Genomic DNA, 26,603 nt, shown 5'->3' with positions numbered 1-26,603 from the left:
TGCGCTCAGGTGGTCCTGGGTTCAAACCTCGGCCGAGTCTTAGCTTTTATTTACGTCACCCAGCAGATCATCATAATGAAGCCTTGAGGGCTGTTGAGCGGCAGAATAGAGGGTGGCGTGACATACAGAGTGACCATGCCTGCACTCAGGTGGTCCTGTGTTCGACCCTCGGCCGGGTCTTAGCTTTTAATTACATCACCCAGCAGATCATCATAATGAAGCTTTAAGGGGTGCTGAGCTGGAGAATCGAAGGTGGTGTGACACACAGAGTGACCATGCCTGCACTCAAGAGGTCCTGTGTTTGAACCTCGGCCGAGTCTTAGCTTTTATTTACATCACCCAGCAAATCATCATAATGAAGCCTTAAGGGCTGTTGAGCTGGAGAATAGAGGGTGGCGTGACACACAGACTGGCCATGCCTGCACTCAGGAGGTCCTGTGTTCGAACCTCGGCTGGGTCTTAGCTTTTATTTACGTCACCCAGCAGATCATCACAATGAAGCCTTAAGGGCTGCTGAGCTGGAGAATAGAAGGTGGCGTGACACACAGAGTGACTATGCCTGCACTCAGGAGGTCCTGTGTTCGAACCTCGGCTGAGTCTTAGCTTTTATTTACGTCGCCCAGCAGATCATCATAATGAAGCCTTGAGGGCTGGTGGGTCAGAGGATGCAGGGTGGTGTGACACACAGAGTGACCATACCTGCAATCAGTAGGTCCCTGGTTCGAACCTCGGTAGAATTGTAACTTTTATTTGTGTCGCCCAGTAGATCATCATAATGAAGCCTTAACGGCTGTTGAGCTGGAGAATAGAGGGTGGTGTGACACACAGAGTGACCATGCCTGCAATCAGGAGGTCCTGGGTTCGAACCTCGGTAGAATGATAGATTTTATTTGCGTCGCCCCACAGATCATCAAAATGAAGCCTTAAGGGCTGTTGAGCTAGAGAATAGAGAGTGGCGTGACACACAGAGTAACCATGCCTGTACTCAGGAGGTCCTGTGTCCGAACCTCGGTAGAATTGTAACTTTTATTTGCGTCGCCCAGCAGATCATCATAATGAAGCCTTAAGGGCTGCTGAGCTGGAGAATCGAAGGTGGCGTGACACACAGAGTGACCTTGCCTGCACTCAGGAGGTCCTGTGTTCGAACCTCGGCCGACTCTCAGGTTTTATTTACGTCACCCAGCAGATCATCATAATGAAGCCTTGAGGGCTGGTGGGTCGCAGGATGCAGGGTGGTGTAGCACACAGAGTGACCATACCTGTAATCAGGAGGTCCTGGTTTCAAACCTTGCACGAGTCTTAGCTTTTATTTGCGTCGCCCAGCAGATCATCATAATGAAGACTTGAGGGCTGGCGGGTCAGAGGATGCAGGTTGGCGTGACACACAGAGTGACCATACCTGTAATCAGGATGTCCTGGGTTCAAACCTTGGCCGAGTCTTATCTTTTATTTGCGTCACCCAGCAGATCATCATAATGAAGCCTTAAGGGCTGGTGAGCTAGAGAATAGAAGGTGGCGTGACACACAGAGTGACCATACCTGCAATCAGTAGGTCCCTGGTTCGAACCTCGGTATAATTGTAGCTTTTATTTGCGTCGCCCAGCAGATCCTCATAATGAAGCCTTAAGGGCTGTTGAGCTGGAGAATAGAAGGTGGCGTGACACACAGAGTGACCATACCTGTAATCAGGAGGTCCTGTGTTCGAAACTCTGGCGGGTCTTAGCTCTTATTTACATCACCCAGCAGATCATCATAATGAAGCCTTAAGGACTGTTGAGCTGGCGAATAGAGGGTGGCGTGACACACAGAGTGACCATTCCTGCACTCAGGAGGTCCTGTGTTTGAACCTCGGCCGAGTCTTAGCTTTTATTTACATCACCCAGCAAATCATCATAAAGAAGCCTTGAGGGCTGGTGGGTCAGAGGATGCAGGGTGGCGTGACACACAGAGTGACCATACCTGCAATCAGGAGGTCCCTGGTTCGAACCTCGGTATAATTGTAGCTTTTATTTGCATCGCCCAGCAGATCATCATAATGAAGCCTTAAGGGCTGTTAAGCTGGAGAATAGAGGGTGGCGTGACACACAGAGTGACCATGCCTGCACTCAGGAGGTCCCTGGTTCGAACCTCGGTATAATTGTAGCTTTTATTTGCATCGCCCAGCAGATCATCATAATGAAGCCTTAAGGGCTGTTGAGCTGGAGAATAGAGGGTGGCGTGAAGCACAGAGTGACCATACCTGCGCTCAGGCGGTCCTGTGTTCGAACCTCGGCATAGTCTTATCTTTTATTTGCGTCGCCCAGCAGATCATCATAATGAAGCCTTAAGGGCTGACGGGTCAGAGAATTGGCGGTGGCGTGCAACACAGAGTGATCATACCTGCAATCAGTAGGTCCCTGGTTTGAACCTTGGCGTCGTCGTGTCTTTTATTTGCGTCGCCCAGCAGATCATCATAATGAAGCCTTGAGGGCTGGTGGGTCAGCGGATGCAGGGTGGCGTGACACACAGAGTGACCATACCTGCAATCAGGGAAAAAAGGGATAGGGAAAAAAAGACATATATACGAAAAAGAAAACACATGCTGGGGTGGTGAGTGGCACTACAGGCTAAGCTTCTGTGTCTATGATCAGAAGGTTGCTGGTTCAAGCCCAGCCTTGGATGAAGAAATAGGAGGTGGTACATGTGTGAATTCTTTATTTGGTAAGCAAGGGAAATAAAAAAGACATATACAAAATACAGGCCACACCCCTTGGGGAGGTGAGTGGCGCAGCAGGCTAAGCCTCTGTATCTGCGATCTGATGGTCATTGGTTCAAGCCCAGCCTTGGCAGAAAAATCGCAGAGCAAGGGCTTTAACTCTAACACATAGAGACAGGTGCTACATGGTTGTGAATCCTTTGTTTGGTAAGATAGGGAAAAAAAGACATATATACGAAAAAGAAAACACATGCTAGGGTGGTGAGTGGCACTACAGGCTAAGCTTCTGTGTCTATGATCAGAAGGTTGCTGGTTCAAGCCCAGCCTTGGCAGAAGAAATAGGAGGTGGTACATGTGTGAATCCTTTATTTGGTAAGCTAGGGAAATAAAAAAGACATATATACGAAATACAGGCCACACCCCCTGGGGAGGTGAGTGGCGCAGCAGGCTAAGCCTCTGTATCTGTGATCTGATGGTCGCTGGTTCAAGCCCAGCCTTGGCAGAAAAATCACAGAGCAAGGGTTTTAACTCTAACACATAGAGATAGGTGCTACATGCGTGTGAGTCCTTTGTTTGGCCAGATTGGGGGGACAAACACAACATATATATTAAAAAGAGGACACACACACAGGAATGGCGAGTGGCGCTGCAGGCTAAGCCTCTGTATCTGTGATCAGAAGGTTGCTGGTTCAAGCCCAGCCTTGGCAGAAAAAATAGGAGGTGGTACATGTGTGAATCCTTTATTTGGCAAGCTATGGAAATAAAAAAGACATATATACGAAATACAGGCCACACCCCCTGGGGAGGTGAGTGGCGCAGCAGGCTAAGCCTCTGTATCTGTGATCTGATGGTCGCTGGTTCAAGCCCAGCCGTGGCAGAAAAATCACAGAGCAAGGGCTTTAACTCTAACACATAGAGATAGGTGCTACATGCGTGTGAATCCTTCGTTTGGCCAGATTGGGGGGAAAAACACAACATATATACGAAAAAGAGGACACACACAGGGATGGCGAGTGGCGCTGTAGGCTAAGCCTCTGTATCTGTGATCAGAAGGTTGCTGGTTCAAGCCCAGCCTTGGCAGAAAAAATAGGAGGTGGTACATGTGTGAATTCTTTATTTGGTAAGCAAGGGAAATAAAAAAGACATATACAAAATACAGGCCACACCCCTTGGGGAGGTGAGTGGCGCAGCAGGCTAAGCCTCTGTATCTGCGATCTGATGGTCATTGGTTCAAGCCCAGCCTTGGCAGAAAAATCGCAGAGCAAGGGCTTTAACTCTAACACATAGAGACAGGTGCTACATGGTTGTGAATCCTTTGTTTGGTAAGATAGGGAAAAAAAGACATATATACGAAAAAGAAAACACGTGCTAGGGTGGTGAGTGGCACTACAGGCTAAGCTTCTGTGTCTATGATCAGAAGGTTGCTGGTTCAAGCCCAGCCTTGGCAGAAGAAATAGGAGGTGGTACATGTGTGAATCCTTTATTTGGTAAGCTAGGGAAATAAAAAAGACATATATACGAAATACAGGCCACACCCCCTGGGGAGGTGAGTGGCGCAGCAGGCTAAGCCTCTGTATCTGTGATCTGATGGTCGCTGGTTCAAGCCCAGCCTTGGCAGAAAAATCACAGAGCAAGGGTTTTAACTCTAACACATAGAGATAGGTGCTACATGCGTGTGAGTCCTTTGTTTGGCCAGATTGGGGGGAAAAACACAACATATATATGAAAAAGAGGACACACACACAGGAATGGCGAGTGGCGCTGCAGGCTAAGCCTCTGTATCTGTGATCAGAAGGTTGCTGGTTCAAGCCCAGCCTTGGCAGAAAAAATAGGAGGTGGTACATGTGTGAATTCTTTATTTGGTAAGCAAGGGAAATAAAAAAGACATATACAAAATACAGGCCACACCCCTTGGGGAGGTGAGTGGCGCAGCAGGCTAAGCCTCTGTATCTGCGATCTGATGGTCATTGGTTCAAGCCCAGCCTTGGCAGAAAAATCGCAGAGCAAGGGCTTTAACTCTAACACATAGAGACAGGTGCTACATGGTTGTGAATCCTTTGTTTGGTAAGATAGGGAAAAAAAGACATATATACGAAAAAGAAAACACGTGCTAGGGTGGTGAGTGGCACTACAGGCTAAGCTTCTGTGTCTATGATCAGAAGGTTGCTGGTTCAAGCCCAGCCTTGGCAGAAGAAATAGGAGGTGGTACATGTGTGAATCCTTTATTTGGTAAGCTAGGGAAATAAAAAAGACATATATACGAAATACAGGCCACACCCCCTGGGGAGGTGAGTGGCGCAGCAGGCTAAGCCTCTGTATCTGTGATCTGATGGTCGCTGGTTCAAGCCCAGCCTTGGCAGAAAAATCACAGAGCAAGGGTTTTAACTCTAACACATAGAGATAGGTGCTACATGCGTGTGAGTCCTTTGTTTGGCCAGATTGGGGGGAAAAACACAACATATATATGAAAAAGAGGACACACACACAGGAATGGCGAGTGGCGCTGCAGGCTAAGCCTCTGTATCTGTGATCAGAAGGTTGCTGGTTCAAGCCCAGCCTTGGCAGAAAAAATAGGAGGTGGTACATGTGTGAATCCTTTATTTGGCAAGCTATGGAAATAAAAAAGACATATATACGAAATACAGGCCACACCACCTGGGGAGGTGAGTGGCGCAGCAGGCTAAGCCTCTGTATCTGTGATCTGATGGTCGCTGGTTCAAGCCCAGCCGTGGCAGAAAAATCACAGAGCAAGGGCTTTAACTCTAACACATAGAGATAGGTGCTACATGCGTGTGAATCCTTCGTTTGGCCAGATTGGGGGGAAAAACACAACATATATACGAAAAAGAGGACACACACAGGGATGGCGAGTGGCGCTGCAGGCTAAGCCTCTGTATCTGTGATCAGAAGGTTGCTGGTTCAAGCCCAGCCTTGGCAGAAAAAATAGGAGGTGGTACATGTGTGAATCCTTTATTTGGCAAGCTATGGAAATAAAAAAGACATATATACGAAATACAGGCCACACCCCCTGGGGAGGTGAGTGGCGCAGCAGGCTAAGCCTCTGTATCTGTGATCTGATGGTCGCTGGTTCAAGCCCAGCCGTGGCAGAAAAATCACAGAGCAAGGGCTTTAACTCTAACACATAGAGATAGGTGCTACATGCGTGTGAATCCTTCGTTTGGCCAAATTGGGGGGGAAAAACACAACATATATACGAAAAAGAGGACACACACAGGGATGGCGAGTGGCGCTGCAGGCTAAGCCTCTGTATCTGTGATCAGAAGGTTGCTGGTTCAAGCCCAGCCTTGGCCAGATAATCACAGGGCATTTTTTTTTTTTGCCAAAATTTTTTTTTGAAAAATGGACTGGTGTGTGGCTAATCCTCTGTGCTTGTGATCAAGTCAGTGTGCTCGAGCCTGCCCTCAGCACAATAGCTACAGGGCAGGCCCTCGAGCACACTGACTGATCCTGCAGTGTGATCTCTCTCTCACTCCACACTCACCACACACACCACACACACTCCACACACTCCACACACTCCACACGCCACACACCACAGGGCCAGTCAGTGCTTTCAAGGGTCTGCCCGGCAACCACCCTGCTGAGGGCGGGCTTGAACCACCAACCTCAACTTTCCGATCACAAGCACAGCGACTTAGCCCAGTGAGCCACGCACCAGTCCCATTCAGCCCTGCTCTGAATTTAACTTTTGACTCTCAAATACGTACGGGTCAGAGCAGATCCAGTTTGTAACACAGTGTCACCCATAAGCTACTAATCAAAGCACACTTCACTACATGTGCCGGTCATTTTTAGTTTTAAAGTTATTAAACGATTACTATATGGATAAACACGAACATTCAATACTTAATCAAAATTCGCCCCTAAAGAAATCTGGAAAACTAAGGGATGTGAAATAGCTAGTTGCCATGAACCCAAAATGTTAAACCAGCATCTAATTAGAGCAGAAATTACCAATTTTCTTAGCTAATACCAAGATTTTCCACAAACTGTGAGATGGCTCGTACCGCAAAAATAATCGGTGTACATCGTTATCTGTGTATTGGACATGAAAAATCTGTCACTAATAATTGCATACCTTGCTTTTATTAAATGTTATTAAAGTCGGAAACCTGAATATGGAACATAATGGTAACTAACGCGACCTGCCGCTGTCGATTCACCGGCTAACGATGCGCCGACCGAATTTAGCGGACCAGCTCCGCGGGGGGGGATTCGTCCGCTTTAAAATCACACTTTAATCACCTCATAATAGCCTTATATCAGAGACTGTCTTTCATAAATTAATATCTAGCTAAACAAGTAAAAGCCTAGTCATGACAGACCATAATTACGCTCTAGACAGTCCGAGGTATTTATTTTATGAGCTAAATCACGCCCCGGATAGAGTGAATTATTTGACTAAATCGTTTGCTGTTTTAGTGAGTTTTCATGTTTCTCTCCCAGGTGTTGGGATTGCACTACATCTCCCATGAGGCTATGCGCAGAGGGAGCGCGCGCACTAGGAATACAAAGAAAGCTGGAGGTGATTCTATAGGAGTCTTTCAGTAAAAGTCATTAAATATAATAAGTAATAAGTTTATTTCATATCAGACAATAAAGGTCCACATCAAAAACCATACAAAACAAAAATAAGAAAAGAATCCTTATCGAATTTGTCTGTTCTTTAAGAGACAAGCATAGCAGGAGTGCGCTCACTGCCAGCGAACCGGCACGAAATAACCAAACAGAAGAAGGAAACGGCGCAAAGACTAACGTTACTTATTAAATCGGGTCAATCGATCCGCCTGTTTAACGCTGGAGCGGCTGATTTTCCCAGCAGCCGATGGCTGAGCTTCACCGCAGGGCTGCCAGCTCTGTTATTCCATTATAAACTTAACACTAACTGCATTAAAAGCGACGGGAAGTTTGCAAACCCTACCGACTATTTACAAGGTAATACAACTGTAACATACATGTAAATGCATGTGTGCAGATTTATCCTGCGTGGAAAATCTCACCCCATCCAGCGGAGTAAAGCTGGCAGCCCTGTTACCACCTGCACCTACGCGCTGAGTAGAGGGTTATTGAGGCTTTGTAGTTTTTATGTGGCCAAATCGTTTACTGTTTCCGTGAGTTTTCATGTTTCTCTTCCAGGTGCCGGTGGGGAATCCCCAGCTTTATACGTCACATAGGTAGATGACGTCACTCTACAGTGTAAAAATGTACTTTATCCTAACTGCCCCTCAACTACGTGGGTCTATAATAACAGGTCAAACAGAGCTACTGATGAACTGGTCGCTCATGGGAAGATCAGAGACCCACAGAAACACAGGAGACTAGGTTTGCTGACTGACTGCTCTCTACACATTAATAATGTCAGCGCTGAAGACGCTGGATCGTATACATGTCGGCAGTATATCAATACATCACGTTACGGAAATGATGCTGCTGCTTCCCTGTCTGTTCTTACCAGTGAGTGTTTCCCTCGTGGAATATTATTGCTCTTGAATTTTTTCATAAACATGACCAGCTGTTTTACATTTTTATATATTTATGCATGAAGCTTTTCATGCAGTAATTAAGCTTTTATGTCTGCATGTCTCTCTTTGGTTATATTGGTTTCCTGCGCAGAAACTCTAGTTTCCTTCGACGACACAAACGACAGGACTTGGTTAGATCCGCAGTTATGGATAATGGCCAGATAGATGTTTAGTCCGTCACCAACAAGGCCGTAATCTCGGGTTAAACAGCGATGCTTAAGGCTGTAGCGCATCTGTGCATTTTATCTGCTGTCATTTTAAGACCTAGAAAGAAACGGGAGATAAAGAAAGTGACATGAGGTAGAATGTTTGCTTTCTGTGTTCTTACAGTGAGAAAGTCGCAGTCCGATGGCACCGTGACCCTCCAGTGTCTCCTGTACACCTTTCATGGTCCTGGACGGTGTGATTATCCCCCATTTCATACTGTGACTCTGTGGTGGGTTAGTGATACAGACCCCCCGGGGCAGATAGATCCCAGCTCCCAGACACACACAGACCCCCCAGGGCAGATAGATCCCAGCTCCCAGACACACACAGACCCCCCAGGGCAGATAGATCCCAGCTCCCAGACACACACAGACGCCCCGGGGCAGATAGATCCCTGCTCCCAGATACACACAGACTCCCCGGGGCAGATAGATCCCTGCTCCCAGACACACAGACCACCCGGGGCAGATAGATCCCAGCTCCCAGACACACACACAGACCCCCTGGGGCAGATAGATCCCTGCTCTCAGAAACACACAGATGCCCTGGGGCAGATAGATCCTATCTCCCAGACACATACAGACCCCCCGGGGCAGATAGATCCCAGCTCCCAGACACACACAGACCCCCCGGGGCAGATACATCCCACCTCCCAGACACACACAGACACCCCAGGGCAAATAGATCCCAGCTCCCAGACACACACAGATGCCCCGGGGCAGATAGATCCCAGCTCCCAGACACACAAAGACCCCCGAGGGCAGATAGATCCCTGCTCCCAGACACATACAGACCCCCCGGGGCAGATAGATCCCTGCTCCCAGACACACACAGATGCCCCGGGGCAGATAGATCCCAGCTCCCAGACACACACAGACGCCCCAGGGCAGATAGATCCTAGCTCCCAGACACACACACATCCCCCGGGGCAGATCGATCCCTGCTCCCAGACACACACAGACCCCCCAGGGGAGATCGATCCCTGCTCCCAGACACACACAGACCCCCCGGGGCAGATAGATCCCTGCTCCCAGACACACACAGACACCCCGGAGCAGATAGATCCCCATAATAGATTAGAATGTTTATCATGTGTGATTTGTAACTTGTGTATCTTTACTGAGGATTTAATGAAGTTCATTTCCTTCATATTTAGTCTTGAATAATGAGCTGGAATATGAATGTATATTTGTGTCTTACTTAAAGATGGTTCTTCACCTCCCCGCATGTCAGAGAATGACATGGCATCCAATCCGAACACGGTGAGCACAAACATCCAGTCAGTATGTCAGATCCTTATTGATTCAGTTTTTCCCGACACTGCAATTATTCCTGACACTGCAATTTATTCTTTGCTGTGTGTAAGCAGGCATAGGGCTAAGTCACCTATTCCATGGTCAATCGTCCGGCACCCAAAAAGAGAGAGAGAGCAAATTCTGACAACTTTATAGAATATGCCACGGTCAGAATTGGGGCCTAATCCTCTCAGAATCAGAACCTTTACCTGAAATATGTACAATTATACACACTGTTAATAGCCGCTATCATCACCAGTGCAAATATACACACAGTTAAGAGCCGCTATCATCACCAGTGCAAATATACACTGCTTTATTAGATAACTGCACTGACACTCAGCACTGAAGCAAAACCCAAACAATCTTGCTCTTGCCACTGGACATTCACTGGAAGCTCAGCCTAGCTTCACTTATGTCCAGTTGGCTCCTTTGTTGTACAATGATCCCGCTGTCATCATTGTAGCTTTTATTTGCGTCGCCCAGCAGATCATCGTAATGATGCCTTAAGGGCTGGTGAGCCGGCAGTTAGAGTGTGGTGTGACACACAGAGTAACCATGCCTGCGCTCAGGTGGTCATGGGTTCAAACCTCGGCCGAGTCTTAGCTTTTATTAACGTCACCCAGCAGATCATCATAATGAAGCCTTAAGGGTTGTTGAGCTGGAGAATAGAAGGTGGCGTGACACACAGAGGGACCATGCCTGCAATCAGTCGGTCTCTGGTTCGAACCTTGGTAGAATTGTAGCTTTTATTTGCGTCACCCAGCAGATCATCATAATGAAGCCTTGAGGGCTGGTGGGTCTGAGGATGCAGGGTGGTGTGACACACAGAGTGACCATGTCTGTAATCAGGAGGTCCTGTCTTCGAACCTGGGCCGGGTCTTAGCTTTTATTTACATCACCCAGCAGATCATCACAATGAAGCCTTAAGGGCTGTTGAGCTGGAGAATAGAGGGTGGCGTGACACACAGAGTGACCATACCTGCAATCAGGAGGTCCTGTCTTTGAACCTTGGCCGGTTCTTAGCTTTTATTTACATCACCCAGCAGATCATCACAATGAAGCCTTAAGGGCTGTTGAGCTGTAGAATAGAGGGTGGCGTGACACACAGAGTGACCATGCCTGTACTCAGGAGGTCCTGTGTTCGAACCTCGGGCGGGTCTTAGCTTTTATTTACATCACCCAGCAGATCATCATAATGAAGCCTTAACGGCTGTTGAGCTGGAGAATAGAGGGTGGCGTGACACCCAGAGTGACCATACCTGTACTCAGGTGGTCCTGTGTTCGACCCTCGGCCGGGTCTTAGCTTTTATTTACATCACCCAGCAGATCATCATAATGAAGCCTTGAGGGCGGGTGGGTCAGAGGATGCAGGGTGGCGTGACACACAGAGTGACCATACCTGCAATCAGGACGTCCTGGGTTCAAACCTTGGCTAAAAACTAGCTTTTATTTACATCACCCAGCAGATCATCACAATGAAGCCTTAAGGGCTGCTGAGCTGGAGAATAGAAGGTGGTGTGACACACAGGGTGACCATGTCTGTAATCAGGAGGTCACTGGTTCGAACCTTGGTACAATTGTAGCTTTTATTTGCGTCGCCCAGCAGATCATCATAATGAAGCCTTAAGGGCTGCTGAGCTGGAGAATCGAAGGTGGTGTGACACACAGAGTAACCGTGCCTGCGCTCAGGGGGTCCTGGGTTCAAACCTCAGCCGAGTCTTAGCTTTTATTTACGTCACCCAGCAGATCATCATAATGAAGCCTTGAGGGCTGTTGAGCAGGAGAATAGAGGGTGGCGTGACATACAGAGTGACCATGCCTGCACTCAGGTGGTCCTGTGTTCGACCCTCGGCCGGGTCTTAGCTTTTAATTACATCACCCAGCAGATCATCATAATGAAGCCTTAAGGGCTGCTGAGCTGGAGAATCGAAGGTGGTGTGACACACAGAGTGACCATGCCTGCACTCAGGAGGTCCTGTGTTCGAACCTCGGCTGAGTCTCAGGTTTTATTTACGTCACCCAGCAGATCATCATAATGAAGCCTTGAGGGCTGGTGGGTCTGAGGATGCAGGGTGGTGTGACACACAGAGTGACCATGTCTGTAGTCAGGAGGTCCTGTCTTCGAACCTGGGCCGGGTCTTAGCTTTTATTTACATCACCCAGCAGATCATCACAATGAAGCCTTAAGGGCTGTTGAGCTGGAGAATAGAGGGTGGCGTGACACACAGAGTGACCATACCTGCAATCAGGAGGTCCTGTCTTTGAACCTCGGCCGGTTCTTAGCTTTTATTTACATCACCCAGCAGATCATCACAATGAAGCCTTAAGGGCTGTTGAGCTGTAGAATAGAGGGTGGCGTGACGCACTGAGTGACCATGTCTGTAATCAGGAGGTCCCTGGTTCGAACCTTGGTACAATTGTACCTTTTATTTGCGTCGCCCAGCAGATCATCATAATGAAGCCTTAAGGGCTGCTGAGCTGGAGAATCGAAGGTGGCGTGACACACAGAGTGACCATGCCTGCACTCAGGAGGTCCTGTGTTCGAACCTCGGCCGACTCTCAGGTTTTATTTACGTCACCCAGCAGATCATCATAATGAAGCCTTGAGGGCTGGTGGGTCACAGGATGCAGGGTGGTGTAACACACAGAGTGACCATACCTGTAATCAGGAGGTCCTGTGTTCGAACCTCGGCTGAGTCTCAGGTTTTATTTACGTCACCCAGCAGATCATCATAATGAAGCCTTGAGGGCTGGTGGGTCAGAGGATGCAGGGTGGTGTGACACACAGCGTGACCATGTCTGTAATCAGGAGGTCCTGTCTTCGAACCTTGGCCGAGTCTTAGCTTTTATTTGCGTCGCCCAGCAGATCATCATAATGAAGCCTTAAGAGCTGCTGAGCTAGAGAATAGAAGGTGGCGTGACACACAGAGTGACCGTGCCTGCACTCAAAAGGTCCTGTGTTCGAACCTCGGCCGAGTCTCAGGTTTTATTTAAGTCACCCAGCAGATCATCATAATGAAGCCTTAAGGGCTGTTGAGCTGGAGGATAGAGGGTGGCGTGACGCACAGAGTAACCATTCCTGCAATCAGGAGGTCCCTGGTTCGAGCCTCGGCAGAATGATAACTCTTATTTGCGTCGCCCAGCAGATCATCATAATGAAGCCTTAAGGGCTGTTGAGCTGGAGGATAGAGGGTGGCGTGACACACAGAGTGACCATTCCTGCACTCAGGAGGTCCTGTGTTTGAACCTCGGCCGAGTCTTAGCTTTTATTTACATCACCCAGCAAATCATCATAATGAAGCCTTAAGGGCTGTTGAGCTGGAGAATAGAGGGTGGCGTGACACACAGAGTGACCATGCCTGTTCTCAGAAGGTCCTGTGTTCGAACCTCGGGCGGGTCTTAGCTTTTATTTACATCACCCAGCAGATCATCATAATGAAGCCTTAAGGGCTGTTGAGCCTGAGAATAGAGGGTGGCGTGACACACAGAGTGACCATGCCTGTACTCCAGAGGTCCTGTGTTCGAACCTCGGGCGGGTCTTAGCTTTTATTTACATCACCCAGCAGATCATCATAATGAAGCCTTAAGGGCTGTTGAGCTGGAGAATAGAGGGTGGCGTGACACACAGAGTGACCATGCCTGTACTCAGGAGGTCCTGTGTTCGAACCTCGGGCGGGTCTTAGCTTTTATTTACATCACCCAGCAGATCATCATAATGAAGCCTTAAGGGCTGTTGAGCTGGAGAATAGAGGGTGGTGTGACACACAGAGTGACCATACCTGTACTCAGGAGGTCCTGTGTTCGAACCTCGGACGGGTCTTAACTTTTATTTACGTCACCCAGCAGATCATCATAATGAAGCCTTGAGGGGTGGTGGGTCAGAGGATGCAGGGTGGTGTAACACACAGAGTGACCATACCTGCAATCAGGAGGTCCCTGGTTCGAACCTCGGTATAACTGTATCTTTAATTTACGTCACCCAGCAGATCATCATAATGAAGCCTTAACGGCTGTTGAGCTGGAGAATAGAGGGTGGCGTGACGCACTGAGTGACCATGTCTGCAATCAGGAGGTCCCTGATTCGAACCTCGGTAGATTTGTAACTTTTATTTGCGTCGCCCAGCAGATCATCATAATGAAGCCTTAAGGGCTGTAGAGCTGAAGAATAGAGGGTGGTGTGACACACAGAGTGACCATGCCTGCAATCAGACGGTCCCTGGTTCGAACCTCGGTAGAATTGTAGCTTTTATTTGCGTCGCCCGGCGGTTCATCATAATGATGCCTTATGGGCTGGTGAGCTGGCAGTTAGAGGGTGGTGTGACACACAGAGTAACCGTGCCTGCGCTCAGGTGGTCCTGGGTTCAAACCTCAGCCGAGTCTTAGCTTTTATTTACGTCACCCAGCAGATCATCATAATGAAGCCTTGAGGGCTGTTGAGCGGCAGAATAGAGGGTGGCGTGACATACAGAGTGACCATGCCTGCACTCAGGTGGTCCTGTGTTCGACCCTCGGCCGGGTCTTAGTTTTTAATTACATCACCCAGCAGATCATCATAATGAAGCTTTAAGGGGTGCTGAGTTGGAGAATCGAAGGTGGTGTGACACACAGAGTGACCATGCCTGCACTCAAGAGGTCCTGTGTTTGAACCTCGGCCGAGTCTTAGCTTTTATTTACATCACCCAGCAAATCATCATAATGAAGCCTTAAGGGCTGTTGAGCTGGAGAATAGAGGGTGGCGTGACACACAGACTGACCATGCCTGCACTCAGGAGGTCCTGTGTTCGAACCTCGGCTGGGTCTTAACTTTTATTTACGTCACCCAGCAGATCATCACAATGAAGCCTTAAGGGCTGCTGAGCTGGAGAATAGAAGGTGGCGTGACACACAGAGTGACTATGCCTGCACTCAGGAGGTCCTGTGTTCGAACCTCGGCTGAGTCTTAGCTTTTATTTACGTCGCCCAGCAGATCATCATAATGAAGCCTTGAGGGCTGGCGGGTCAGAGGATGCAGGGTGGTGTGACACACAGAGTGACCATACCTGCAATCAGTAGGTCCCTGGTTCGAACCTCGGTAGAATTGTAACTTTTATTTGTGTCGCCCAGTAGATCATCATAATGAAGCCTTAACGGCTGTTGAGCTGGAGAATAGAGGGTGGTGTGACACACAGAGTGACCATGCCTGCAATCAGGAGGTCCTGGGTTCGAACCTCGGTAGAATGATAGATTTTATTTGCGTCGCCCCACAGATCATCATAATGAAGCCTTAAGGGCTGTTGAGCTAGAGAATAGAGAGTGGCGTGACACACAGAGTAACCATGCCTGTACTCAGGAGGTCCTGTGTCCGAACCTCGGTAGAATTGTAACTTTTATTTGCGTCGCCCAGCAGATCATCATAATGAAGCCTTAAGGGCTGCTGAGCTGGAGAATCGAAGGTGGCGTGACACACAGAGTGACCATGCCTGCACTCAGGAGGTCCTGTGTTCGAACCTCGGCCGACTCTCAGGTTTTATTTACGTCACCCAGCAGATCATCATAATGAAGCCTTGAGGGCTGGTGGGTCACAGGATGCAGGGTGGTGTAGCACACAGAGTGACCATACCTGTAATCAGGAGGTCCTGGTTTCAAACCTTGCACGAGTCTTAGCTTTTATTTGCGTCGCCCAGCAGATCATCATAATGAAGCCTTAAGGGCTGTAGAGCTGAAGAATAGAGGGTGGTGTGACACACAGAGTGACCATGCCTGCAATCAGACGGTCCCTGGTTCGAACCTCGGTAGAATTGTAGCTTTTATTTGCGTCGCCCGGCGGTTCATCATAATGATGCCTTATGGGCTGGTGAGCTGGCAGTTAGAGGGTGGTGTGACACACAGAGTAACCGTGCCTGCGCTCAGGTGGTCCTGGGTTCAAACCTCAGCCGAGTCTTAGCTTTTATTTACGTCACCCAGCAGATCATCATAATGAAGCCTTGAGGGCTGTTGAGCGGCAGAATAGAGGGTGGCGTGACATACAGAGTGACCATGCCTGCACTCAGGTGGTCCTGTGTTCGACCCTCGGCCGGGTCTTAGTTTTTAATTACATCACCCAGCAGATCATCATAATGAAGCTTTAAGGGGTGCTGAGCTGGAGAATCGAAGGTGGTGTGACACACAGAGTGACCATGCCTGCACTCAAGAGGTCCTGTGTTTGAACCTCGGCCGAGTCTTAGCTTTTATTTACATCACCCAGCAAATCATCATAATGAAGCCTTAAGGGCTGTTGAGCTGGAGAATAGAGGGTGGCGTGACACACAGACTGACCATGCCTGCACTCAGGAGGTCCTGTGTTCGAACCTCGGCTGGGTCTTAACTTTTATTTACGTCACCCAGCAGATCATCACAATGAAGCCTTAAGGGCTGCTGAGCTGGAGAATAGAAGGTGGCGTGACACACAGAGTGACTATGCCTGCACTCAGGAGGTCCTGTGTTCGAACCTCGGCTGAGTCTTAGCTTTTATTTACGTCGCCCAGCAGATCATCATAATGAAGCCTTGAGGGCTGGCGGGTCAGAGGATGCAGGGTGGTGTGACACACAGAGTGACCATACCTGCAATCAGTAGGTCCCTGGTTCGAACCTCGGTAGAATTGTAACTTTTATTTGTGTCGCCCAGTAGATCATCATAATGAAGCCTTAACGGCTGTTGAGCTGGAGAATAGAGGGTGGTGTGACACACAGAGTGACCATGCCTGCAATCAGGAGGTCCTGGGTTCGAACCTCGGTAGAATGATAGATTTTATTTGCGTCGCCCCACAGATCATCATAATGAAGCCTTAAGGGCTGTTGAGCTAGAGAATAGAGAGTGGCGTGACACACAGAGTAACCATGCCTGTACTCAGGAGGTCCTGTGTCCGAACCTCGGTAGAATTGTAACTTTTATTTGCGTCGCCCAGCAGATCATCATAATGAAGCCTTAAGGGCTGCTGAGCTGGAGAATCGAAGGTGGCGTGACACACAGAGTGACCATGCCTGCACTCAGGAGGTCCTGTGTTCGAACCTCGGCCGACTCTCAGGTTTTATTTACGTCACCCAGCAGATCATCATAATGAAGCCTTGAGGGAGGGTGGGTCACAGGATGCAGGGTGGTGTAGCACACAGAGTGACCATACCTGTAATCAGGAGGTCCTGGTTTCAAACCTTGCACGAGTCTTAGCTTTTATTTGCGTCGCCCAGCAGATCATCATAATGAAGCCTTAAGGGCTGTAGAGCTGAAGAATAGAGGGTGGTGTGACACACAGAGTGACCATGCCTGCAATCAGACGGTCCCTGGTTCGAACCTCGGTAGAATTGTAGCTTTTATTTGCGTCGCCCGGCGGTTCATCATAATGATGCCTTATGGGCTGGTGAGCTGGCAGTTAGAGGGTGGTGTGACACACAGAGTAACCGTGCCTGCGCTCAGGTGGTCCTGGGTTCAAACCTCAGCCGAGTCTTAGCTTTTATTTACGTCACCCAGCAGATCATCATAATGAAGCCTTGAGGGCTGTTGAGCGGCAGAATAGAGGGTGGCGTGACATACAGAGTGACCATGCCTGCACTCAGGTGGTCCTGTGTTCGACCCTCGGCCGGGTCTTAGTTTTTAATTACATCACCCAGCAGATCATCATAATGAAGCTTTAAGGGGTGCTGAGCTGGAGAATCGAAGGTGGTGTGACACACAGAGTGACCATGCCTGCACTCAAGAGGTCCTGTGTTTGAACCTCGGCCGAGTCTTAGCTTTTATTTACATCACCCAGCAAATCATCATAATGAAGCCTTAAGGGCTGTTGAGCTGGAGAATAGAGGGTGGCGTGACACACAGACTGACCATGCCTGCACTCAGGAGGTCCTGTGTTCGAACCTCGGCTGGGTCTTAACTTTTATTTACGTCACCCAGCAGATCATCACAATGAAGCCTTAAGGGCTGCTGAGCTGGAGAATAGAAGGTGGCGTGACACACAGAGTGACTATGCCTGCACTCAGGAGGTCCTGTGTTCGAACCTCGGCTGAGTCTTAGCTTTTATTTACGTCGCCCAGCAGATCATCATAATGAAGCCTTGAGGGCTGGCGCGTCAGAGGATGCAGGGTGGTGTGACACACAGAGTGACCATACCTGCAATCAGTAGGTCCCTGGTTCGAACCTCGGTAGAATTGTAACTTTTATTTGTGTCGCCCAGTAGATCATCATAATGAAGCCTTAACGGCTGTTGAGCTGGAGAATAGAGGGTGGTGTGACACACAGAGTGACCATGCCTGCAATCAGGAGGTCCTGGGTTCGAACCTCGGTAGAATGATAGATTTTATTTGCGTCGCCCCACAGATCATCATAATGAAGCCTTAAGGGCTGTTGAGCTAGAGAATAGAGAGTGGCGTGACACACAGAGTAACCATGCCTGTACTCAGGAGGTCCTGTGTCCGAACCTCGGTAGAATTGTAACTTTTATTTGCGTCGCCCAGCAGATCATCATAATGAAGCCTTAAGGGCTGCTGAGCTGGAGAATCGAAGGTGGCGTGACACACAGAGTGACCATGCCTGCACTCAGGAGGTCCTGTGTTCGAACCTCGGCCGACTCTCAGGTTTTATTTACGTCACCCAGCAGATCATCATAATGAAGACTTGAGGGCTGGCGGGTTACAGGATGCAGGGTGGTGTAGCACACAGAGTGACCATACCTGTAATCAGGAGGTCCTGGTTTCAAACCTTGCACGAGTCTTAGCTTTTATTTGCGTCACCCAGCAGATCATCATAATGAAGCCTTAAGGGCTGGTGAGCTAGAGAATAGAAGGTGGCGTGACACACAGAGTGACCATGCCTGCACTCAGAAGGTCCTGTGTTCGAACCTCGGCCGAGTCTCAGGTTTTATTTACGTCACCCAGCAGATCATCATAATGAAGCCTTAAGGGCTGTTGAGCTGGAGGGTAGAGGGTGGCGTGACTCACAGAGTGACCATGCCTGCACTCAGGAGGTCCTGTGTTCGAACCTCGGGCGGGTTTTAGCTTTTATTTACATCACCCAGCAGATCATCATAATGAAGCCTTAAGGGCTGTTGAGCTGGAGAATAGAGGGTGGTGTGACACACAGAGTGACCATACCTGCAATCAGTAGGTCCCTGGTTCGAACCTCGGTATAATTGTAGCTTTTATTTGCGTCGCCCAGCAGATCCTCATAATGAAGCCTTAAGGGCTGTTGAGCTGGAGAATAGAAGGTGGCGTGACACACAGAGTGACCATACCTGTAATCAGGAGGTCCTGTGTTCGAAACTCTGGCGGGTCTTAGCTCTTATTTACATCACCCAGCAGATCATCATAATGAAGCCTTAAGGACTGTTGAGCTGGCGAATAGAGGGTGGCGTGACACACAGAGTGACCATTCCTGCACTCAGGAGGTCCTGTGTTTGAACCTCGGCCGAGTCTTAGCTTTTATTTACATCACCCAGCAAATCATCATAATGAAGCCTTGAGGGCTGGTGGGTCAGAGGATGCAGGGTGGCGTGACACACAGAGTGACCATACCTGCAATCAGGAGGTCCCTGGTTCGAACCTCGGTATAATTGTAGCTTTTATTTGCATCGCCCAGCAGATCATCATAATGAAGCCTTAAGGGCTGTTAAGCTGGAGAATAGAGGGTGGCGTGACACACAGAGTGACCATGCCTGCACTCAGGAGGTCCCTGGTTCGAACCTAGGTATAATTGTAGCTTTTATTTGCATCGCCCAGCAGATCATCATAATGAAGCCTTAAGGGCTGTTGAGCTGGAGAATAGAGGGTGGCGTGAAGCACAGAGTGACCATACCTGCACTCAGGCTGTCCTGTGTTCGAACCTCGGCATAGTCTTATCTTTTATTTGCGTCGCCCAGCAGATCATCATAATGAAGCCTTAAGGGCTGACGGGTCAGAGAATTGGCGGTGGCGTGCAACACAGAGTGATCATACCTGCAATCAGTAGGTCCCTGGTTTGAACCTTGGCGTCGTCGTGTCTTTTATTTGCGTCGCCCAGCAGATCATCATAATGAAGCCTTGAGGGCTGGTGGGTCAGCGGATGCAGGGTGGCGTGACACACAGAGTGACCATACCTGCAATCAGGGAAAAAAGGGATAGGGAAAAAAAGACATATATACGAAAAAGAAAACACATGCTGGGGTGGTGAGTGGCACTACAGGCTAAGCTTCTGTGTCTATGATCAGAAGGTTGCTGGTTCAAGCCCAGCCTTGGATGAAGAAATAGGAGGTGGTACATGTGTGAATTCTTTATTTGGTAAGCAAGGGAAATAAAAAAGACATATACAAAATACAGGCCACACCCCTTGGGGAGGTGAGTGGCGCAGCAGGCTAAGCCTCTGTATCTGCGATCTGATGGTCATTGGTTCAAGCCCAGCCTTGGCAGAAAAATCGCAGAGCAAGGGCTTTAACTCTAACACATAGAGACAGGTGCTACATGGTTGTGAATCCTTTGTTTGGTAAGATAGGGAAAAAAAGACATATATACGAAAAAGAAAACACGTGCTAGGGTGGTGAGTGGCACTACAGGCTAAGCTTCTGTGTCTATGATCAGAAGGTTGCTGGTTCAAGCCCAGCCTTGGCAGAAGAAATAGGAGGTGGTACATGTGTGAATCCTTTATTTGGTAAGCTAGGGAAATAAAAAAGACATATATACGAAATACAGGCCACACCCCCTGGGGAGGTGAGTGGCGCAGCAGGCTAAGCCTCTGTATCTGTGATCTGATGGTCGCTGGTTCAAGCCCAGCCTTGGCAGAAAAATCACAGAGCAAGGGTTTTAACTCTAACACATAGAGATAGGTGCTACATGCGTGTGAGTCCTTTGTTTGGCCAGATTGGGGGGAAAAACACAACATATATATGAAAAAGAGGACACACACACACAGGAATGGCGAGTGGCGCTGCAGGCTAAGCCTCTGTATCTGTGATCAGAAGGTTGCTGGTTCAAGCCCAGCCTTGGCAGAAAAAATAGGAGGTGGTACATGTGTGAATCCTTTATTTGGCAAGCTATGGAAATAAAAAAGACATATATACGAAATACAGGCCACACCCCCTGGGGAGGTGAGTGGCGCAGCAGGCTAAGCCTCTGTATCTGTGATCTGATGGTCGCTGGTTCAAGCCCAGCCGTGGCAGAAAAATCACAGAGCAAGGGCTTTAACTCTAACACATAGAGATAGGTGCTACATGCGTGTGAATCCTTCGTTTGGCCAGATTGGGGGGAAAAACACAACATATATACGAAAAAGAGGACACACACAGGGATGGCGAGTGGCGCTGCAGGCTAAGCCTCTGTATCTGTGATCAGAAGGTTGCTGGTTCAAGCCCAGCCTTGGCAGAAAAAATAGGAGGTGGTACATGTGTGAATCCTTTATTTGGCAAGCTATGGAAATAAAAAAGACATATATACGAAATACAGGCCACACCCCCTGGGGAGGTGAGTGGCGCAGCAGGCTAAGCCTCTGTATCTGTGATCTGATGGTCGCTGGTTCAAGCCCAGCCGTGGCAGAAAAATCACAGAGCAAGGGCTTTAACTCTAACACATAGAGATAGGTGCTACATGCGTGTGAATCCTTCGTTTGGCCAAATTGGGGGGGAAAAACACAACATATATACGAAAAAGAGGACACACACAGGGATGGCGAGTGGCGCTGCAGGCTAAGCCTCTGTATCTGTGATCAGAAGGTTGCTGGTTCAAGCCCAGCCTTGGCCAGATAATCACAGGGCATTTTTTTTTTTTGCCAAAATTTTTTTTTGAAAAATGGACTGGTGTGTGGCTAATCCTCTGTGCTTGTGATCAAGTCAGTGTGCTCGAGCCTGCCCTCAGCACAATAGCTACAGGGCAGGCCCTCGAGCACACTGACTGATCCTGCAGTGTGATCTCTCTCTCACTCCACACTCACCACACACACCACACACACTCCACACACTCCACACGCCACACACCACAGGGCCAGTCAGTGCTTTCAAGGGTCTGCCCGGCAACCACCCTGCTGAGGGCGGGCTTGAACCACCAACCTCAACTTTCCGATCACAAGCACAGCGACTTAGCCCAGTGAGCCACGCACCAGTCCCATTCAGCCCTGCTCTGAATTTAACTTTTGACTCTCAAATACGTACGGGTCAGAGCAGATCCAGTTTGTAACACAGTGTCACCCATAAGCTACTAATCAAAGCACACTTCACTACATGTGCCGGTCATTTTTAGTTTTAAAGTTATTAAACGATTACTATATGGATAAACACGAACATTCAATACTTAATCAAAATTCGCCCCTAAAGAAATCTGGAAAACTAAGGGATGTGAAATAGCTAGTTGCCATGAACCCAAAATGTTAAACCAGCATCTAATTAGAGCAGAAATTACCAATTTTCTTAGCTAATACCAAGATTTTCCACAAACTGTGAGATGGCTCGTACCGCAAAAATAATCGGTGTACATCGTTATCTGTGTATTGGACATGAAAAATCTGTCACTAATAATTGCATACCTTGCTTTTATTAAATGTTATTAAAGTCGGAAACCTGAATATGGAACATAATGGTAACTAACGCGACCTGCCGCTGTCGATTCACCGGCTAACGATGCGCCGACCGAATTTAGCGGACCAGCTCCGCGGGGGGGGATTCGTCCGCTTTAAAATCACACTTTAATCACCTCATAATAGCCTTATATCAGAGACTGTCTTTCATAAATTAATATCTAGCTAAACAAGTAAAAGCCTAGTCATGACAGACCATAATTACGCTCTAGACAGTCCGAGGTATTTATTTTATGAGCTAAATCACGCCCCGGATAGAGTGAATTATTTGACTAAATCGTTTGCTGTTTTAGTGAGTTTTCATGTTTCTCTCCCAGGTGTTGGGATTGCACTACATCTCCCATGAGGCTATGCGCAGAGGGAGCGCGCGCACTAGGAATACAAAGAAAGCTGGAGGTGATTCTATAGGAGTCTTTCAGTAAAAGTCATTAAATATAATAAGTAATAAGTTTATTTCATATCAGACAATAAAGGTCCACATCAAAAACCATACAAAACAAAAATAAGAAAAGAATCCTTATCGAATTTGTCTGTTCTTTAAGAGACAAGCATAGCAGGAGTGCGCTCACTGCCAGCGAACCGGCACGAAATAACCAAACAGAAGAAGGAAACGGCGCAAAGACTAACGTTACTTATTAAATCGGGTCAATCGATCCGCCTGTTTAACGCTGGAGCGGCTGATTTTCCCAGCAGCCGATGGCTGAGCTTCACCGCAGGGCTGCCAGCTCTGTTATTCCATTATAAACTTAACACTAACTGCATTAAAAGCGACGGGAAGTTTGCAAACCCTACCGACTATTTACAAGGTAATACAACTGTAACATACATGTAAATGCATGTGTGCAGATTTATCCTGCGTGGAAAATCTCACCCCATCCAGCGGAGTAAAGCTGGCAGCCCTGTTACCACCTGCACCTACGCGCTGAGTAGAGGGTTATTGAGGCTTTGTAGTTTTTATGTGGCCAAATCGTTTACTGTTTCCGTGAGTTTTCATGTTTCTCTTCCAGGTGCCGGTGGGGAATCCCCAGCTTTATACGTCACATAGGTAGATGACGTCACTCTACAGTGTAAAAATGTACTTTATCCTAACTGCCCCTCAACTACGTGGGTCTATAATAACAGGTCAAACAGAGCTACTGATGAACTGGTCGCTCATGGGAAGATCAGAGACCCACAGAAACACAGGAGACTAGGTTTGCTGACTGACTGCTCTCTACACATTAATAATGTCAGCGCTGAAGACGCTGGATCGTATACATGTCGGCAGTATATCAATACATCACGTTACGGAAATGATGCTGCTGCTTCCCTGTCTGTTCTTACCAGTGAGTGTTTCCCTCGTGGAATATTATTGCTCTTGAATTTTTTCATAAACATGACCAGCTGTTTTACATTTTTATATATTTATGCATGAAGCTTTTCATGCAGTAATTAAGCTTTTATGTCTGCATGTCTCTCTTTGGTTATATTGGTTTCCTGCGCAGAAACTCTAGTTTCCTTCGACGACACAAACGACAGGACTTGGTTAGATCCGCAGTTATGGATAATGGCCAGATAGATGTTTAGTCCGTCACCAACAAGGCCGTAATCTCGGGTTAAACAGCGATGCTTAAGGCTGTAGCGCATCTGTGCATTTTATCTGCTGTCATTTTAAGACCTAGAAAGAAACGGGAGATAAAGAAAGTGACATGAGGTAGAATGTTTGCTTTCTGTGTTCTTACAGTGAGAAAGTCGCAGTCCGATGGCACCGTGACCCTCCAGTGTCTCCTGTACACCTTTCATGGTCCTGGACGGTGTGATTATCCCCCATTTCATACTGTGACTCTGTGGTGGGTTAGTGATACAGACCCCCCGGGGCAGATAGATCCCAGCTCCCAGACACACACAGACCCCCCAGGGCAGATAGATCCCAGCTCCCAGACACACACAGACCCCCCAGGGCAGATAGATCCCAGCTCCCAGACACACACAGACGCCCCGGGGCAGATAGATCCCTGCTCCCAGATACACACAGACTCCCCGGGGCAGATAGATCCCTGCTCCCAGACACACAGACCACCCGGGGCAGATAGATCCCAGCTCCCAGACACACACACAGACCCCCTGGGGCAGATAGATCCCTGCTCTCAGAAACACACAGACGCCCTGGGGCAGATAGATCCTATCTCCCAGACACATACAGACCCCCCGGGGCAGATAGATCCCAGCTCCCAGACACACACAGACCCCCCGGGGCAGATACATCCCACCTCCCAGACACACACAGACACCCCAGGGCAAATAGATCCCAGCTCCCAGACACACACAGATGCCCCGGGGCAGATAGATCCCAGCTCCCAGACACACAAAGACCCCCGAGGGCAGATAGATCCCTGCTCCCAGACACATACAGACCCCCCGGGGCAGATAGATCCCTGCTCCCAGACACACACAGATGCCCCGGGGCAGATAGATCCCAGCTCCCAGACACACACAGACGCCCCAGGGCAGATAGATCCTAGCTCCCAGACACACACACATCCCCCGGGGCAGATCGATCCCTGCTCCCAGACACACACAGACCCCCCAGGGGAGATCGATCCCTGCTCCCAGACACACACAGACCCCCCGGGGCAGATAGATCCCTGCTCCCAGACACACACAGACACCCCGGAGCAGATAGATCCCCATAATAGATTAGAATGTTTATCATGTGTGATTTGTAACTTGTGTATCTTTACTGAGGATTTAATGAAGTTCATTTCCTTCATATTTAGTCTTGAATAATGAGCTGGAATATGAATGTATATTTGTGTCTTGCTTAAAGATGGTTCTTCACCTCCCCGCATGTCAGAGAATGACATGGCATCCAATCCGAACACGGTGAGCACAAACATCCAGTCAGTATGTCAGATCCTTATTGATTCAGTTTTTCCCGACACTGCAATTATTCCTGACACTGCAATTTATTCTTTGCTGTGTGTAAGCAGGCATAGGGCTAAGTCACCTATTCCATGGTCAATCGTCCGGCACCCAAAAAGAGAGAGAGAGCAAATTCTGACAACTTTATAGAATATGCCACGGTCAGAATTGGGGCCTAATCCTCTCAGAATCAGAACCTTTACCTGAAATATGTACAATTATACACACTGTTAATAGCCGCTATCATCACCAGTGCAAATATACACACAGTTAAGAGCCGCTATCATCACCAGTGCAAATATACACTGCTTTATTAGATAACTGCACTGACACTCAGCACTGAAGCAAAACCCAAACAATCTTGCTCTTGCCACTGGACATTCACTGGAAGCTCAGCCTAGCTTCACTTATGTCCAGTTGGCTCCTTTGTTGTACAATGATCCCGCTGTCATCATTGTAGCTTTTATTTGCGTCGCCCAGCAGATCATCGTAATGATGCCTTAAGGGCTGGTGAGCCGGCAGTTAGAGTGTGGTGTGACACACAGAGTAACCATGCCTGCGCTCAGGTGGTCATGGGTTCAAACCTCGGCTGAGTCTTAGCTTTTATTAACGTCACCCAGCAGATCATCATAATGAAGCCTTAAGGGTTGTTGAGCTGGAGAAAAGAAGGTGGCGTGACACACAGAGGGACCATGCCTGCAATCAGTCGGTCTCTGGTTCGAACCTTGGTAGAATTGTAGCTTTTATTTGCGTCGCCCAGTAGATCATCATAATGAAGCCTTAAGGGCTGTTAAGCTGGAGAATAGAGGGTGGTGTGACACACAGAGTGACCATACCTGCAATCAGTAGGTCCCTGGTTCGAACCTCGGCAGAAAACTAGCTTTTATTTGCGTCGCCCGGCAGATCCTCATAATGAACCCTTGAGGGCTGTTGAGCTGGAGAATAGAAGGTGGCGTGACACACAGAGTGACCATGCTTGTAATCAGGAGGTCCTGTGTTCGAACCTCTGCCGGGTCTTAGCTTTTATTTACATCACCCAGCAGATCATCATAATGAAGCCTTAAGAGCTGCTGAGCTGGAGAATCGAAGGTGGCGTGACACACAGAGTGACCATGCCTGCACTCAGGAGGTCCTGTGTTCGAACCTCGGTACAATTGTAGCTTTTATTTACATCACCCAGCAGATCATCATAATGAAGCCTTAAGGGCTGTTGAGCTAGAGAATAGAGGGTGGCGTGACACCCAGAGTGACCATACCTGCAATCAGGAGGTCACTGGTTCGAACCTCGGTACAATTGTAGCTTTTATTTACATCACCCAGCAGATCATCATAATGAAGCCTTAAGGGCTGCTGAGCTGGAGAATTGAAGGTGGTGTGACACACAGAGTGACCATGCCTGCACTCAGGAGGTCCTGTGT

The 26,603-nt window shown here is 48.4% G+C and overlaps 2 protein-coding genes across 8 annotated transcripts in view; one reads left to right on the top strand and one right to left on the bottom strand.

Moving 5' to 3' along the window:
* Positions 1-26,603, bottom strand: part of LOC125714661 (zinc finger BED domain-containing protein 4-like) — a 59,782-nt gene that overhangs the window by 22,557 nt on the left and 10,622 nt on the right. The window contains exons 3-5 of one of the 7 annotated variants that reach the window (XM_048985453.1): positions 23,156-23,941; positions 19,683-19,822; positions 2,380-2,519 (exon numbers count right to left, since the gene is read on the bottom strand). The gene's annotated coding sequence lies outside the window, so the exon portion shown is untranslated. Of the gene's footprint in view, positions 1-447; positions 890-2,379; positions 2,520-7,671; positions 7,902-19,682; positions 19,823-23,110; positions 23,942-26,603 lie in introns of those variants that run through there. The other 6 variants (XM_048985455.1, XM_048985459.1, XM_048985458.1 and 3 more) reach the window with 6 other exon arrangements.
* Positions 976-25,124, top strand: LOC125715058 (putative proline-rich protein 21). The gene is made up of 4 exons (XM_048986284.1): positions 976-1,011; positions 7,891-8,038; positions 24,008-24,896; positions 25,091-25,124. Exons 1-4 carry the CDS (start codon positions 976-978, stop codon positions 25,122-25,124), a joined length of 1,107 nt encoding a protein of 368 aa, XP_048842241.1.

Source organism: Brienomyrus brachyistius, chromosome 19 (assembly GCF_023856365.1).
Source record: "Brienomyrus brachyistius isolate T26 chromosome 19, BBRACH_0.4, whole genome shotgun sequence".
NCBI lineage: Eukaryota > Metazoa > Chordata > Actinopteri > Osteoglossiformes > Mormyridae > Brienomyrus > Brienomyrus brachyistius.
Note: the sequence above shows the minus strand (reverse complement) of the source record. Positions and strands in the feature narration are given on the sequence as shown.